Here is a 15869-nt window from a genome sequence, read left to right as displayed (position 1 = left end):
ACACAATAGATGGAAACGCACACGCGGACTCAGCACCAAACCCGTCGCCGCTCACAGTAATCGACCCTCTTTCGCTACGTTACTTTTCAACTTTGAAACTAATCTTTTACGCCATTGTTACGTCAAAATGACGTATGGCCACGGTCCGAGATTAGGGTCAAGAGGCTGTGATGGAAAACTAGGTACAATTTTCCACTGAAACGGGCGGGATTTAAGGGCGGAGTATTTCGTGGCAGCCCCACCCACAGCTGCTGGTGACGTAAAGTAATCGAGGTCGTTTAGTTTTGACGAGGATAGGGCCCCTGGAGTTAGGTTAGGCTGCATCGTACGACACAATAACACAACAATAAAGCAACAAAAGAAACAATAACGGGACAGATAAGTGGAATTCAAGAGATAACAACTGATCAAACCGGACCAGTTAAACTGCGCTACGAGTTGGTACGTATGCCTCGCTCGATTTCTAAACAAAGAAAAATGGCGGATGCTTGTTCTATCATGAGACAATTAGTTCCACTCACAGACTCCTCGAAACAAGAATGACAGCCTCCCCATAGCTCGTTTTCACCGCGGGTAACTTCAACTTACCACCTGCTCCCTCCCCCGTGCGTTGGTTTTGAACTGAGGTGACTGAAATTAATTTTTGCAAGTAAGATTAAGGTTTCATATGCAGCGAGTGAAGTTGAGTACGCTGTAAGAAATTATTAAGAAATTATATCGTCAACTCTAAGAATATGAATGTCACGACATGGGACATGAGGCAAAAACGGCAAACAAGACGTGATCCTAACAGCACGGTTTTGCAATGCCTGAAGCGCACGAAGATGCGTTTTGTAAGTGAAGCCCCAAGTAGGAGCACAGTAAGATAAGTGCCAATGTATAAGAACCTAATACAGACCGAGTAAGATAGACAGACGATGGGAAATTCCTTCAGGTTCTCACAAGAACACTTATACCACATGAAAACATGCGGATGATATGATTAATGTGCAATGTAAGACAAAGAGGTCTGTCAAACACGACGCCTAAAAATTTGGTTTCATGACGAAACTGTAATGAACATCCCAGACGACGTAGTGAAGTGGGCGTGACGACATTATGCTAATGAGAATAAAATATCATGGACACTGTCTTATTTGTATTTAACTGTAATTTTTATGCATTTATAATTTATATTTATAGTTATCTGCGGGAGCGTGTTGCGGGCTTGCCCTTTGAGTCCCGATGTAACTGTGAAAAAAAAAAAAAGTATCATAAATTAATTTATCCTATCTTACTTGTTAGTGTGGCACCATTAAATGAGATTACAAATGCCTTTCTCTAATTTTAATGATTAGATCATCCATATGCTTGCCAGCTAACGGTAACATAGTGTCATCTGCACACAACGATGCTTCAGAAAATTCAATGTGCTCGGAGAGGCCGTTAATACAGTAAAAAGGGAAGCAGATCTAGTGATGATCCACAGGTTCAGAGAAAGCCTCCCGACACCTAACAACATGAGGCCAGTTTTCAAGGTAACCGGCAATTAGACCAAACACGCAGGTCCTGTGATCCCATACCTGGCTAATTTAGAACGAGGCATTTTGGAAGAATTTTACGTTTGACACATCAAACGCTCTAAAGAACTCGACGCAGAGAAACATGGCCAAGCAGCCCTGGTCGACGGATTCTTTTACGCGATCCGTAAAGGTTAAAAGAACCTTTACCGCAGAATAGGCAGTAATAATCCTGCAGAACAGGGCGATTTTTTTGTAGGCGTCTCTCGATGACTTTGCCAACCAGAGGAAGGATCAAAGTCTGTTTTTGTAATTAGTGATATCAGAAGGATCACCCTTTGTATGTACAAACACAATGTGGCACATTTCAGTGAATCAGAAAATACACCTTGCCTAAAAGAGAGAGATTCACAATGTGAGATATAGCACAGGGGATATAACGTCCTCAACCAGTTTCAATTCAAATGCGGATATGCTGTCACACCCAGGTGATACATTACGCAAAGATGAAATAACTTCGGCCACTTCCGTTGAAGATGTAGGCCGAAGAACAAAAGATTGCAGAAGACGACATAGCATAGGAGCAGGCTGGTATGTTTCCCTTGTCGCTATCAACAAAGGTACCATTAAAAAAGGACATTGAAAGCGATAATGGAACCTGCCTATACTTGGAGCTCCACCCACTTTTTGAGCTCTCTGGCCAATCACGAGCCAAAATAGAGTTCGCTATTAACCCCAGGCTATCCAAGCTATATATTACCTGTATTAACTGGGTGCCGACATTTTCGGGAAACTGGATTGGATTAGATTGAATAGGACATTCCCTGACGACCTAGCAACATAATGGATTTTGCGTCCACTTTTAACGGCGCCATCTGGATGGTGAGGGGCACGCCGGGAAGACGCAGAATAGCAGAAGGGCAGAAGTAGCAGAAGTGCTTGCTAGCAGAACTGATTGGCCGGCAGAACTGCTAGTTGGAACAGACTGCCGGTATTATACGTATTTTAACTATGAAACATAAGATTGAACCAAGAACGGGCAAAGGTGTGTATATGAATAAAAGTATGTCATAAAATGAAAATTTTTGGCCATCCGTAGCGTTTTTCTCGCTATCTGCCCGTGATCGCTGTCGTTACTAGGCCTAACAAGGACGACTAAACATATTATTTTCAGGTAAACATCGACACTGGAGCGTAATTTAAAGGTGATTTGCAAGATAATTGCAACAGAATGTACACTTACGGAATAAAATTGACGGAATTTGTGAAAAAAAACTATCATGAAATCCTCGCTTCGCCGTTCCAAGCTACGCCGCCAGTTTCGGGAAAATTGTGGTGTCATGGCGGCCCGCATAGAAAACAGCAGCCAATGAAAAATGCTCAATTTGATTGACAGGTCGAGCCCCTTTTTTAGGCTCCTCCTAATGGCCAGACTCCCTTCGGCATACACGGCACTGGTGACATCCCTATTAAGAAATTTATTCGATACTTTCCATACATCCTTGGTGGTTGAGCAGGACATGATTTGTGAATAATAATAACACCCCTTGAACCCCCGCGACTAACCACCAGAAACAGCGTGCGCGAAAAACTACATAGCACCACACTCACTGTGACTTGTTAAACTGTTCCTTCCTACATCCGCAAACGATACCCATTGTGTACGATGCAGGTTGCAAGTTCCAAGTGACCCCTGCCCACCCACCTCTGGTATATGTTCAGTGATAAAGTGTTGAACCTTCAGATGGAAGGCCCCAAGTTCCAGCTCGGGAAAGCCACCGACTTTTTTTCTTTTTTTTCTCTTCCGGTATGAGTGTTTTTAGTTTCATGTTGTTGTTATACAATGGGTCTCGGCTAAGTGTGAATGACTAACTGTCACGATTTTATACATATATATATATATATATATACAGTCAACCCTCGATTTATGAACCTTCGATTTATGGATTCCCTTGTTTTATGAACAGGAGCACCGGGAACCAAACTTTTTCCATTCATTTTTCCCTCGTTTGATGAACTTCGATATTCAAATAATGAACGGAATTTCTGAGAACCAACTAGGAGTTGCCAGCGTTTTTGCCCTCAATTTATGAACGGATCGTTCCGAGGTCAACAGAAACCTTCAAAGGGATAATTCCGTGGTCTTATGAATGACGCCTGAACGGACAAAATGTTTTCCAGGTATTGCACCCTCGGTTCTTAACCCCTCGAAATCCGAACAACAAACGGGTTTTCCGGGGTCGCACAAGGTGCGACCAAGTGTTCCTGACCTCAGTTGATGAATAAGGTGGTCGCTGTCACCCGGAGATTAATAAACGGAAGTTAAAAATCCCGGAGGAAATCCGAGACCAGTCCAGTGCGAATGTGGTGACATCTCTTATTTCCAAGATTGACACAGCGGATGGCATGGTCCAAAGCAAAATTAAACAATTTAGTATTGCATAATAAACAGAGTGTGAATGCGCTAACGTCTGTTCTTTGTGAGATTGATACAGCAGAAGGCATGGTCAAAAGCAAAATTAAACAATTTAGTTTTGCATAATAAACATAATCCCAACTCGGAAATACTGTTGCATTTGCTCGATAGTACTCAGTTAACTGAATTTTCGATTTATGAATCCCTCGATTTATGAACGATTTTTCGGGGAACCGAGGGTGTTCATAAATCGAGGGTTGACTGTATATATATCAATTTTTCCAAAATTAAATCAATTGCAATATAGCGTATGTTAAAGGCACTCCTTATGCTAGAATCAGCAAACTCCTGAGGCAATGTCTTAATTAGCTTTCCACCTTTTGGGTTTTTAATTATAAAAGCTACAAGGACGTCTCAAAGAGAATAACTTGTCTCTTCGATTCCCTGTTACCATTGCTGAGAAAAAAAAAAAAAAACGTTTGATAGGTCGTCTGCAAAAAAAGTCGTGAAGGAGCACCATATTTTTGTTGTTGTTCTTGTTATTGTGCACCTTCAGAGACGCGTCTTCCCCTCATCCCTCAATGTGAGAGGGTAAAGGACATGGGATGGATCAAAGGTGGGTTTGACAAGGGATGGGTCAAAGGTCCAAGCGCAGTGTTCCGTATATGTGCGGCACGATGCACACTGCAGCATTTTTCAAAACAGACTGAGTGAATTGCAGCCTATGACATTTCTTGCAAATGTTCCAGTGACAACATTTATTTCCACGTCCTTTGGACAGCGACGCCAAAATGTGCACCATGTTTTCCGCCAAGACTGCTCAGTGGAGTGGCATGTGCGTGCATGTCATGAATAGACTAAAAACACTGATGCATGAGCTGGAGCGATGTATACCGCGTAGCGCCGAAGCAAGAATGGGTCCCGTATATATCTTTTTTATTTGTAGCTTCGTGATTTGAGGTGAATGAATGACAAGGTGAATTTGTTTTTGTATTTTAGTGCCCCTTTAAGTTCTTTGTTTCTCATTGCATTATGGTGCCGGAGCAGCTGCAGGAAAAAAAGTCCTCCCATGTGACACGGTAGGAAGCTATGATCCCATACTTTCACCATTGCTCCTTCTGGATTGCACGTGTCGAATTATGACGGAAGAAAAGAGAGACGAAAAAAAAACATGCGATGCGCCACCAACTATGTAAGCGTCAACTTCTCAAAGAGCACTGGATCCTATTGGCCCTGACAAATTACACACCTGCTAGTGCTACACACATGTTCAATCGCAATTGGTTTCAACTGTCATTGTAAAGTGCCAGTGTGACACCTTGTGCAATATGCCCTTGACAATTTTCTACTTACCAACTGATGTTGACTCACAGCTGTGTCCCGTCTGGACCTGTTCCGTCAACACTGCAATGTTGTACGGCTCCGTCTTCACTTCTATGATTGGGCGTTCATTTGAAGAGTCCTCTCGAGGTTCTTCTTTAATGTCACACATCCCAGCCGTCAATCCTGAAGTAAGGCAAAACAGGAGAAACGTAAGCCTCATTGCAAAGGGACCACCCTTGCATTTGCTGACCAAGAGAGACGGAGGCTCCGCCCCCTGGGTGCCAGCAGGGATGCGGAGGGCAGGCACTTCCCAGGCCTCTGCTCTCCCCTAAGAGATGACGCAGCGTTACCGTTGCTTACGGTGTCGCAAGGCTTCTGGCACAGTGCACCAACCTAACCAGCTGCTGAACGGGGCTTAGGCACGAGTGCAGCTACCATTATTTCGCTTGGTTCAAGGCCTCTGCCATGGCGCACCAATCAAGCCCATGGCTTCACCGTCCATCAACGTGGGATGGAGGCTAAGCGGGAGTGTCGTGCATGCCGGGAAACGTGCGGAGAAGCCGCGGGCTATATTGGTGCGCCATGACAGAAGCCCCGCGACACGTGAAACAATTGTTTCATGTGTCGCGGGGCTTCTGTTGTGGAGGACCAATCCAACCGTAACCGTTAACGGTAACACTGTGTCATCTCTTGGACAAGAGCAGAGGCTTGGGAACTGCCTGGAGGGGGACGTTACGGACTGTGCGGGCGTCCAGAGATTCCTGTTATGACATCTGAGTAACGATCATTAGCACCTATGAACAAAAGAGTGAACTATTTTCAGACGCAACTTTGGATCGCTGGGGGAATGGTTTATGGCCAGTTATGGCCACTAACTACTTCTGCAGTAGTTTAACTATAACTACTACTAACTACTTTGTGATCCATGAAGAAGACCAAGAGACACGGACACAGAAGACGACACACGTAGGTCCTCAGACACAGCAATAAATTTATTGGTTCATCTCAACTCAAAAGCTAAAAATCTTCGAAGGGGTGCGAGAGGGATAGAAGACGCATTGCTAACTACGTTTCCCCTGGTGGCAATCTCCAAGGAGTCCCGAAACAACCTTCGGTGTGCGTAGGGTTCCCACGCAAGCAATGTAGTGTCCTTGAAGCAAGGCTGACAACCTTTACAATCCTGTAAATGATCTACCAGTTTCGTAAAGGTTGCCAGCCTTGCTTCAAGGACACTACAGTGCTTGCGTGGGAACCCTATGCACACCGAAGGTTGTTTCGGGAATCCTTGGAGATTGCCACCAGGGGAAACGTAGTTAGCAATGCGTCTTTTATCCCTCTCGCACACCTTCGAAGATTTTTAGCTTTTAAGTTGAGATGAACCAATAAATTTATTGCTTTGTCTGAGAATCTACGTGTGTCGTCTTCTGTGTCCGTGTCTCTCTGTCTTCTTTATGGATCTATACCAGCTAGCCTGCACCCTTTCCCTTGTTTCTTTAGTACTTTGTGATGAAATAGTTTAACTAGTAGTTCAACTACTTTTCAGGGGAGGTAGTTAAAACTAATTCTTTAACTACTGCAACATATTTTATACATCTATAACTACTTAACGTTGTCCGTCAACATGAATCCCATTCTGTAGTGTTCTTGGACACCTAAACATGAATCACAAGCAGCAATAAAAGTGACGATTTAGTACACATGCGCGGCACAATTGCTCTGCACCTCTGTTCTCATCAAACGACTAGCTCAAGGTAAAAGTCGAAAGCACAATCGTGCCGTAAAGCCTGCATTAAAATTGGAAGTAGCTGGTGCCTGCAGTAATCTAAGCACTGTAGTCAACTACTCGAAATAGTAGTTTGACTAGTAGTTTGCCACTATATTTCTGCAAGTTGTTGATAACTACTTTTTAACTACAATCAGGTAGTTTAACTACATGTAGTTAACAACTAACAGTACAATCGTGTCACAAAGCTTGCAGCAAAATCGGAAGTAGTTGGCGCCTGCAGTAATCTAGCTACTGTAGTTAACTACGTGAAATAGTAGTTTAACTTGTAGTTGCCACTACACTTCTGCAAGTAGCTGATAACTACTTTTTAACTACAATCAGGTAGTTTAACTACATGTAGTTAAGCGACTGGCCATTACTTTGTACGCCCATGAGCACTGACTTGAACAGTGAACGTGAAGGAAGTCACATCAGATAGCCTCTTCAAGTACAGTCCCCGGCACTCGTATTACACAGCAGGACCCAGGTTCCCTTTTCTCTGACGCTTTAAGTTAACAGAGGGTATGTTCAGTGTTCTTCGTTTTTATTTTTATTAGAGTGTGATTATACGAGGAACACCAGCGATATGGAAACGGCGCACGCACATGCAAGAGCAGGCACTGTGTGCTTTGTGCAGTTACAAGGATAGCCAGCTAGGGAAGACAGCAGCACTGGCGTCACTCCCCCAGGCCTGTGCCGAACAAGGTTGCATGAGCACTAGCTCCCTCTAACAGAGAGATCCAGTGTTGTGGCACACCGAGCCGAACAGGCCTGTACGGCTTAGTGGGACAAAAGTTTAAGGAACACGGCACTGGCATATTACTTCATCGGAGCAGTCCCCTGCTAAGCACCGGGATAAGATCGAATAAGAAACGGATGTCCGGTTACTGTATCCTCCCCACAGCATGTGTGTCAGCTCTCACTTGCCGCTAGGCTCTCATTCAACTGGAGAAATGTGAGACTCCAATGTTACGTAAACTTTTGTTGCAAGCTGTACACACTCTTAGCCGATCCTTAGGGTTCTTCGTTTTCCGGTGAAACCCCATTTTTCACGATAGTTCCCCCCCGAATAAGTTTTCAAGAATTCGGGTAAAACCCGATACCTACCCGAAATCCTTGCGGTCCTTCAACTTGTCGTTCTACATAAACCGTGGGAAAAGTGAATCATGATATCAGAAAGGAGAGCTATTTGTGACAACCTATTTGTCCTCCTTTTATAATCCCTCCTGCAGAGTCAAAGACTAGCTTTTGTGGAGATCAGGCAAGTGTTTGAATAGCGCGGTCATTCACTACCACAGTTCCGAGCGGAAATATAAAGATTCTTGTTTCTCGTCTCAGTGTCACAGCAGCGGCTTGTTTCGGATGCCTTGCGTTTCACTCGAAAATTCTCTGATGACATATCGAACAGCGATCGTAGTCCCCGATTTCTCCCCAAATTATCGTGTATAAATAGCACCCGATTTTTCCCTCCCGAATTTGAAAAATCATAAAACCCGAAAACGAAGAACCCTACCGATCCTGCAAACAGGCTAACCATGGGATGAAAGATGGAAGTCACTGAGAAAGTTAAGGTAGCTGTAATGCGTGCCCTTGGAAGTCGCTGGGGAGGTGTGTCAGCTTAGCTCAATTGGTAAGAGCCCTGGACTGCAATCCAGAAGATGTGGGTTCGAGTCCTATACAGCTGGCTAACCTTCTCAGTGACTTCCATCTTTCATCGTCAATTTCTTAGGCAATTTGAGGCATTGTATGTATTTGTCCTTTTTATGTTGTTCCAGTCTCGGAAGATCAATTGTCTCACCGTAGGAGCTCCCTAAAATGGCGTGATCAGATTACTGTAAAACCCCATTATTTCGCGACCCCAAATTTTCATGAATCGTGCACAGCCGATATATATTTGCGGCCTTTAGTATTTGCGAATGCCTCTGAACACTCCAGATCACCAATTACGTCTCGTTCGTCGAAAACTCGGATTGTTGCGGAAGAAGTGCAAGGGCGCAGGCGAGCTGGTACATGATAATACGAAGGGAACCCAGAGACAGGGGAAAGAAAACACGAAAACACACACGATCTCAGACACAGCAACCCTTTTACTGAACAAACATAGAAAGTCAAGTTCCCAACAGTCTCCGTATGGGTGGCAAAGGTGAAATAGATGCAACACTAACACAATTCCCTCTCGCCTTAATCTCCTTGTATTCCGCTAAAAGGCGACCAACCGGGTCAAGCACTTTCCCAAGGACAGTCGTCTCTTCCAAGAGGGGCTTACAATTGTGACACAGCTTCAAATGGGCAACAAGTTCTGAGTTCCCGGAAAGTGAAAGCGCATTCCTTCTGTGTTCAAGCAGCCTTGTGTTTAAACAACGCCCGGTTTGCCCTACATCAATTCTGTCAAAAAAGTCTGTATGCAGTGTTTCCCATAGGGATCAGTTTGTCAAGTGCAATAATCGCGTGGTATACTGTATCCCGCTCGCTTGCGGTTTTTGTTATGTAGGGCAAACCGGGCGTTGTTTAAACACAAGGCTGTGTTTACAACACAACGCGAACCAGTGAACAGTGGGGTGGAGCTCCCGCGTGCCCAAGATTTTGAACAGGCGGAGTGGCGCGAAAAGATTAGTATTCCCCGTACAGTTTCTTATGTCATTTCTTGTTTACGCGCAATGCCTCTGCGACGCCATTTGTAATGAAGCGAAACTGATTTCGTTGTCTTCGCTTTGCATCCATACTTTTCATTGTCCACAACCCCCGCCAACGCCCCCCCCACTCCCAATGTAATAAGTCATGTGAGAAAAGAGCACGAAACGACCACTACATTACTCTTAATTCTGTCCGTGTAAGGGATCAACTGTTTAATGATAGATGCCGTCGCTCTAATCGCCAATATGACGAACAACTCTGCATCGGGGAGTGCTGCATTGTGGTGAAGCACGAGCCACGGCAATGAGCATATCATCCGATCATTTCCAACGAGGTCCAAATATTTATGCACTATGCACCATTTCCGCCGTCGTGATGTGGATTCAAAAACAAGTCCGAGGCATGTACGCCATTCTCATCGTTACCGCCGTCCCCGTTCAAAGTAATCACCCTCTTTTCGGTCCTTACTTTTCAGCGTAAAAAGTAAGATACTACGTCACTGCCTGCGTCAAAATGACGTACGTCTTAAGAGGACATATCACATACGTCTCAACTCAAAAATGAACTTTTTTCTGCGATAGATGGCGCCACAAGTCGGAGGAGTGAGGAGGGCCCTCACTCCTCCGACTTTGTAAGAAGTCCATCGCGTCTCTGATTGGAGGACACGACAAGCCCACGTGACAGGCGGAGACCTATGAGCTGGGTTGTGTTTCCTTTATTTTTAGATTTTCTCCTTTCCCCGATTTGCTTTTGCGCGGTGGATTTCGTTGTCTCGCGTTTGCTGTTTACGTTTTACTGGCATTTCTCGAACATGCCGTGTGACTGTCGCGTACCGCCGTTACCACCTCGCTTTCTCGTGGATGAAGATTGCTCTGATCGGTAGCAGCGGGCTAAAGCTTTTCACCCGATACGCAGAGACTGTCCGTGGAGGTGTCTATTCGTGATATAGTAATCGTAGTTTTCAGTTTTCGTGGTGTCACAGGATCACGTGTCCCTGAGAGTATCGGGGGACTCCAGTTGAGCTGAATAGCGATTTTTGTCAGAGGCAGCAGTATCCAGAAAGGACGCGGGGTTGTCGACGGTCATATGACACTGCAACATCCCGTTGCAAAACATCCCTGCTTTTCTTGCCAGTGACACTTACGCTGTTGAACCATGACGTTCGTTGCTGTCGATTGGTGTCGTGAAAGCGCTCCCATTATTTCATAGTAGAACTCAAGGCCGGTGCGCTCGCACAGGACTGCTAGCAAATTTCGATAGGGTTTCGCACTCCCCTTTAGAGCATTGCGCGGGCCTTGTCGGGCCGGGCTTTACGTTTTTCGCACGTGCCCGTGCCAGGTTCGGATTCGACAACACATGGTGCGGCATGTACGTCAACAGACTTCATGAGACTCGACAGCTGAATGTTTGTGTCGGGTCTCGGTTCTTCTTCTACATAGGGGTTAGGAGATGTCAGCCAGATGGCTACGGCTTGCTACTCAAAATTCCACACACATGCACTCACACACGTTGGGGCCCACAGGCGTGGTGGGCGCGTTTGAACAGCAGAAGGAGCGTCCTTCAACAAAGCCAGAGAGGAGCAACCGCGTACACACGACACCGCTCTCTCCGTGAAGCAGAGTGAGACGCTGATCAAGAGGAAAGCCGAAGTGCGGAGTTTTCAGGCGTAGTGCAGGCAGGGTTCTGCACGACACGCTCTATCCTGCGGTGCGGATCCCGGTTTGGAGTTTCCCGCGGGTAGCGGGTCGGTTGCGGGTGATATTATTGACACCCGCGCGGGTAGCGAGACTGTTGCGGGCAGCGTTTTTGGCACAAGCACTGCTGGCGGGTCGGCCACGAACAAGCAACGGCTACAGCAACAACAACGAAGAGAAAAGATCATACCAAATAATAAGTAAACAAAGGCGCCGCAGCCCCTGCTGGTCGGGTCCGGTTGGGTGTGGATTTCATTTTCTGGTAGAGCGCGGGTGGCGGGTCTTGTCAGAGGATTTAGGGGTCGGGTATGGATTTCACCCTCAAATAATGGGTTGCACGTCATACGGTCCAAGTGCCCATTTCGTCGAACTACCAAGTGTCCGTCTGGCTTACGCGAACATTTGGGAAAACAAAATGCGTGATAGCGCTTTTCTATAGAAACGGCTGTCTTGTCCCCCGTCCCGAGTTTCTTCAGCTATCAAACAAACCAAACAGTGCACGTATGCACAGGTCATGCGCATTTTGGCACTGTAGTTGCCTCTTGAGAAGGGGTAGAGCACTGCATGGGCCGGATTTTTAGGCCCGTGCCCTGCCCATACACCAATATTTCTATACTGAGGCCCTATCCAAACCCACCTCTGCTCTAAGTGTTCCCCAGGCTCGCAGCGGGCCCGATGGCCAGTCCCATTTGTCCATTCCAATTTTCTTTCTGTGTTCTCGGGAAGGATAGCTCCATAACATACCCGAAAATCGTGCCAAAATTTTGGCGGCGATTTTGAGTAAATGGCCGCCGGATTTGGCCAATTTCGTGATACAGTGTGCGTGCAGACGGCAGGTATCGATTTGTTACTTCCTTCACTGTATTGTTGTTACTTTTTTATGGGGTTTAATGCTAGCCGGGCCTTCCTCAACCACGATAAAAATTTCATAATTCCAAGATAAAGCAACCTGTCTTCCAGTCTGTTCAGGCTGACGTGTTGAATTGTTTGTCTGAATATTCGATATTTCGGACGCGACTGTTTATCATAGTGTAGTTTGCATCAATTGCGGACTATCCGATTCAAAAATAAAAGAAAGTGTTTATTTCCGCGGCAATCGAACTATGATTTCATTTTCACCGTCAGAGATCGCAGGCGAATTTCCATCCTTTCCGCGGTGCATATACAGTTCATAAAAGGAAGCTTTTGACCGCTCGATAAATAATTTGTTGTTTTTAGTGTTTAAACATATGATCGTCCCACTACAGCGAAGGATTCTTAGGAATACATGCAGAATGCTCATGACAAATAAATCCGGGTTTGGGTAGCGTGCCGCGAAATCTTGTGGCAAACGTCCCCACCCTCACGGTCATCCCACTATATTTGGTTTTGCTGGTCCATAAGGCCCTAAACCAATGTGCAAAACACCACAAACGCATTTGATTTTATTTATATTTTTGCATGCGATGGGTTTGTTGTGTGGGCCCCGTCACATAACATCCGCGTCTGCACGAGCGGGCTGCCAAAGGCTTGGTGGTCGCGTCGACCTCAGCGAGCAGACGACCAGACAGCTGTGGAGAGGAGGACTACGCAACGGCGCGGCGCCAACTGCGTCTCGCGCACGCCACAGACGCACGCATGGTTCTCCTTTGCAGCTTCTTCGGAGGTCAACTGACTTTGCAGTTCGCCGCACAACGCATTGTGATCCCAGAGAAACGTAAACGATGAAAGGCGCGTTGGTTGGCAGTAGCCAGCTGAAGTTTATGACGCGCGACAGGCTGTTCGTAGACTCTGACGTGGAAATCGTCACTTTTAGCTATCCCGGAGCTACAGCGGCCCGTCTGAGAGAAAAAATCCATCGACTGCACCTAGCAGTAGACTGGATCGTCATGTATATCGGTGGCAACGATATCCAGGATGGGAAGAGTGCCGCAGCTGTTTTGCGGGAAGTCTCAGTAAGTACAGATTGCAACGATTTCAATCTCTGTGCTGCTAAAACCCATTTCCTCTGACACGCCAGGGAAGATTCATTTCCATGAATGGTCTTCTTTCACAGGATACCGTTGAGGTGGCGAAAGGCTACGCGGAGCATATATTCCTGTATAAGCTGATGCCACAGACAAGGCGGCCTGAACTTTCTGGCACAATTCAGGGATATAACGCGATGCTGCGCACGATTCCAGCTGTCCGTGCCGGTGACGCTACGGTGTTGAGCATTGACGTGAGTAGTCGCTTCTCGAACGCTAACTCTGGAACTTCCTGGTGGTCATGGCAGGTATTTTATAATGCTCGTTAATTTTGGAAAAACAGTGCGACAAAAAGTAACTGGGGCTACCTTTGTGGTGCTTGAATTACAAACAGTTGATGGTCTTGATGCGGTACCTGTTTGTAATTCAAGTATCACAAAGCTAGTTTCCAGTTGCTTTTTATCGCGCAATTTTTCCGAAAATAAAATGCGTACGAAGTACTGGCACATGCCTACCAGGAATTCCGGTTTATTTGTATTGCTGTCTTTGTGAAGTGCTGTTTGCAAAAACATTCCGTATATATGTTCAAATATCTTTTCCAGCACAAGGTCTTTACCAGGAACAAGGAGGTGAAAGAGGGGATGCTTTCACGGGATGGCTATCACATTTCGACGGGACGGGGGTTATCGTGCCTAGCAGGCATCCTCCGCACAGCCCTCGTGAAACGCTACGGACCATGGCTGAAAGCACCGGGTCCGCGTCGTGGCATCGTACTCAAGCCAATGGAGTCGTGTGAAGAGTGTCGTGCTAAGGGACACCCCACGAGTGCATGCAGGCCTGTGCGCTCACCGTGGTGAACGCTCACCATTTTAGCCGCCATGTCATGACGACACAGAACGATGTTACCACTGTTACCTGCTGTATTATAACAACCACGTCATCTGATCCCCAATCCTATGCTCACTTCTGTCAGCAGCAGCAACGTAGTCAAAGCTTTTTCTAACCTGTTCCTCCTGCCATCGCATACTTTGTCCCATGATTAGTGTACAAATGGCCCACATCATACACAAGACCTGCCCGATAAAATTTTGTAAACAACTATCATCATTCCGATGGAAATTTTGTAATGGCTTCATGCCGTCTGCCAGCTTCCGGCTGGGCTGTCTGCTCGTTACCCTAGGCACCCTGAGACCAGTAGTTTCCTTAGAAGTTGGTCCAGGGCACATATGCCCCCCTCCCCGTGATATTTCCTGGAGCAGAAACTCTAAACACAGCGAGGTGGTGCATGATAATGCGTGTGAAATTTGAAATTGAAAGACTACTGCATTGCTTGCCACTATGAGTGCGAGTCACTGATGCCCACTGTAGCCTGAATGAGATGGCTGGGTATTTTCCTACGGGTGCAACTCGTGCAATATATTTTGGTTAATAAAATATATTATGCTTCATAGCAAGCTTTTCAAGAGAAAAAAATGTATTTCTCCTCAAATTCGTATTGTGGTCCGTACAGATGTGTTTGCAGTGTTCCCCCGGTCTCAAGTTTTTCTTCAGATGAAATCTGGTCAAGGTGACCAATAGCCATTGTTAGTAACCACTGGTTCACAGATTACTGCAAGCAGAAAATCCTAGACAGCCAGCACCCGAAAGATTAAAAAGAAATCAGTAGCACGTGTTCACTATTGGTAGATTGGAGATATTTTATTGAAGAACGCAGCATGTATACATCGTCACGTTTTCTGCATTACTTATGCGTATCAGCTCATGCTTGTAGCCTCAGAATGTTCATTCGTGGATACAGTATCCAACAGCACATTTCATCATTGGCGATGTGGCATACACACATAATGAAGTACCATACAGTCCGCTGCATGTAGGCGCACTTTGACATGAAGGTCTCGCACATACGGCATCAACATATAGCATCCTGGTGGACAGAGCCAGGTTCATAATATGGGAATAGTAAAAACTTGGAACGTGTTACTCAGCAACGAGTTTCCTTTTTGAGCAATGAAGTAGCAACTGATAGTTGCTTTTGCCATGCTTGTCAGTTGGCAGCTAAAGCCTCAGAGTGTGTGTTTATGGAAAAAAAATGTCCAACAGGGCACCATTCATCATTGGCCACATAATGCTGAACCAGGTACAACACTGGCAAGGGCAGGTGCTTCATAATCAGGGAGAGAGTAGGAAATTTTCAAATGACAGGTAAAGACAGTAACACTTAGGAAGTTTGACCTTTGGGCGTCTGGCCATCATATTTGCAGTAGTACTGGATACCTGAATCTGAAAATACAATTTTCATATGTTGAAATGACACCCAAGTAAAGGCAAGATGGCAAGAGGACGTAATGCAGAGCGACATGTTGGGATGTTGCTCGTGCTCAACAATGCGGGGAACTGGCGACAGTTGGGAGACAGCTCTGCACAATGATACTTACCGACCTTGTCAAAATATCAAAATGGATTCATACTCAGGATGTCGACATCTGAACAGGCTGGTGGAGCTTCAAAAGTGCTAGGAATACCATTCATGTTTCTTTCCACAATTTTCATACACTCAAGCAAAGGTAGAATACCGTGATGGCCTCACACATA

At 45.7% G+C, this 15869-nt stretch overlaps 2 protein-coding genes across 2 annotated transcripts in view; both read right to left on the bottom strand.

Moving 5' to 3' along the window:
* LOC135378976 (zinc finger protein 239-like) overlaps positions 1 to 15869 on the bottom strand; it is a 151019-nt gene that overhangs the window by 54311 nt on the left and 80839 nt on the right. The window lies entirely within an intron of this gene.
* LOC135378975 (zinc finger protein ZFP2-like) overlaps positions 1 to 15869 on the bottom strand; it is a 36271-nt gene that overhangs the window by 4088 nt on the left and 16314 nt on the right. The window contains exon 6 of the mRNA XM_064612181.1: positions 5269 to 5421. Within this exon, the coding sequence (XP_064468251.1) occupies positions 5269 to 5421 (153 nt within the window). The remainder of the gene's footprint in view (positions 1 to 5268; positions 5422 to 15869) is intronic.

This window comes from Ornithodoros turicata, chromosome 1 (genome assembly GCF_037126465.1).
Source record: "Ornithodoros turicata isolate Travis chromosome 1, ASM3712646v1, whole genome shotgun sequence".
In the NCBI taxonomy this organism is placed as follows: Eukaryota; Metazoa; Arthropoda; class Arachnida; order Ixodida; family Argasidae; genus Ornithodoros; species Ornithodoros turicata.
Note: the sequence above shows the minus strand (reverse complement) of the source record. Positions and strands in the feature narration are given on the sequence as shown.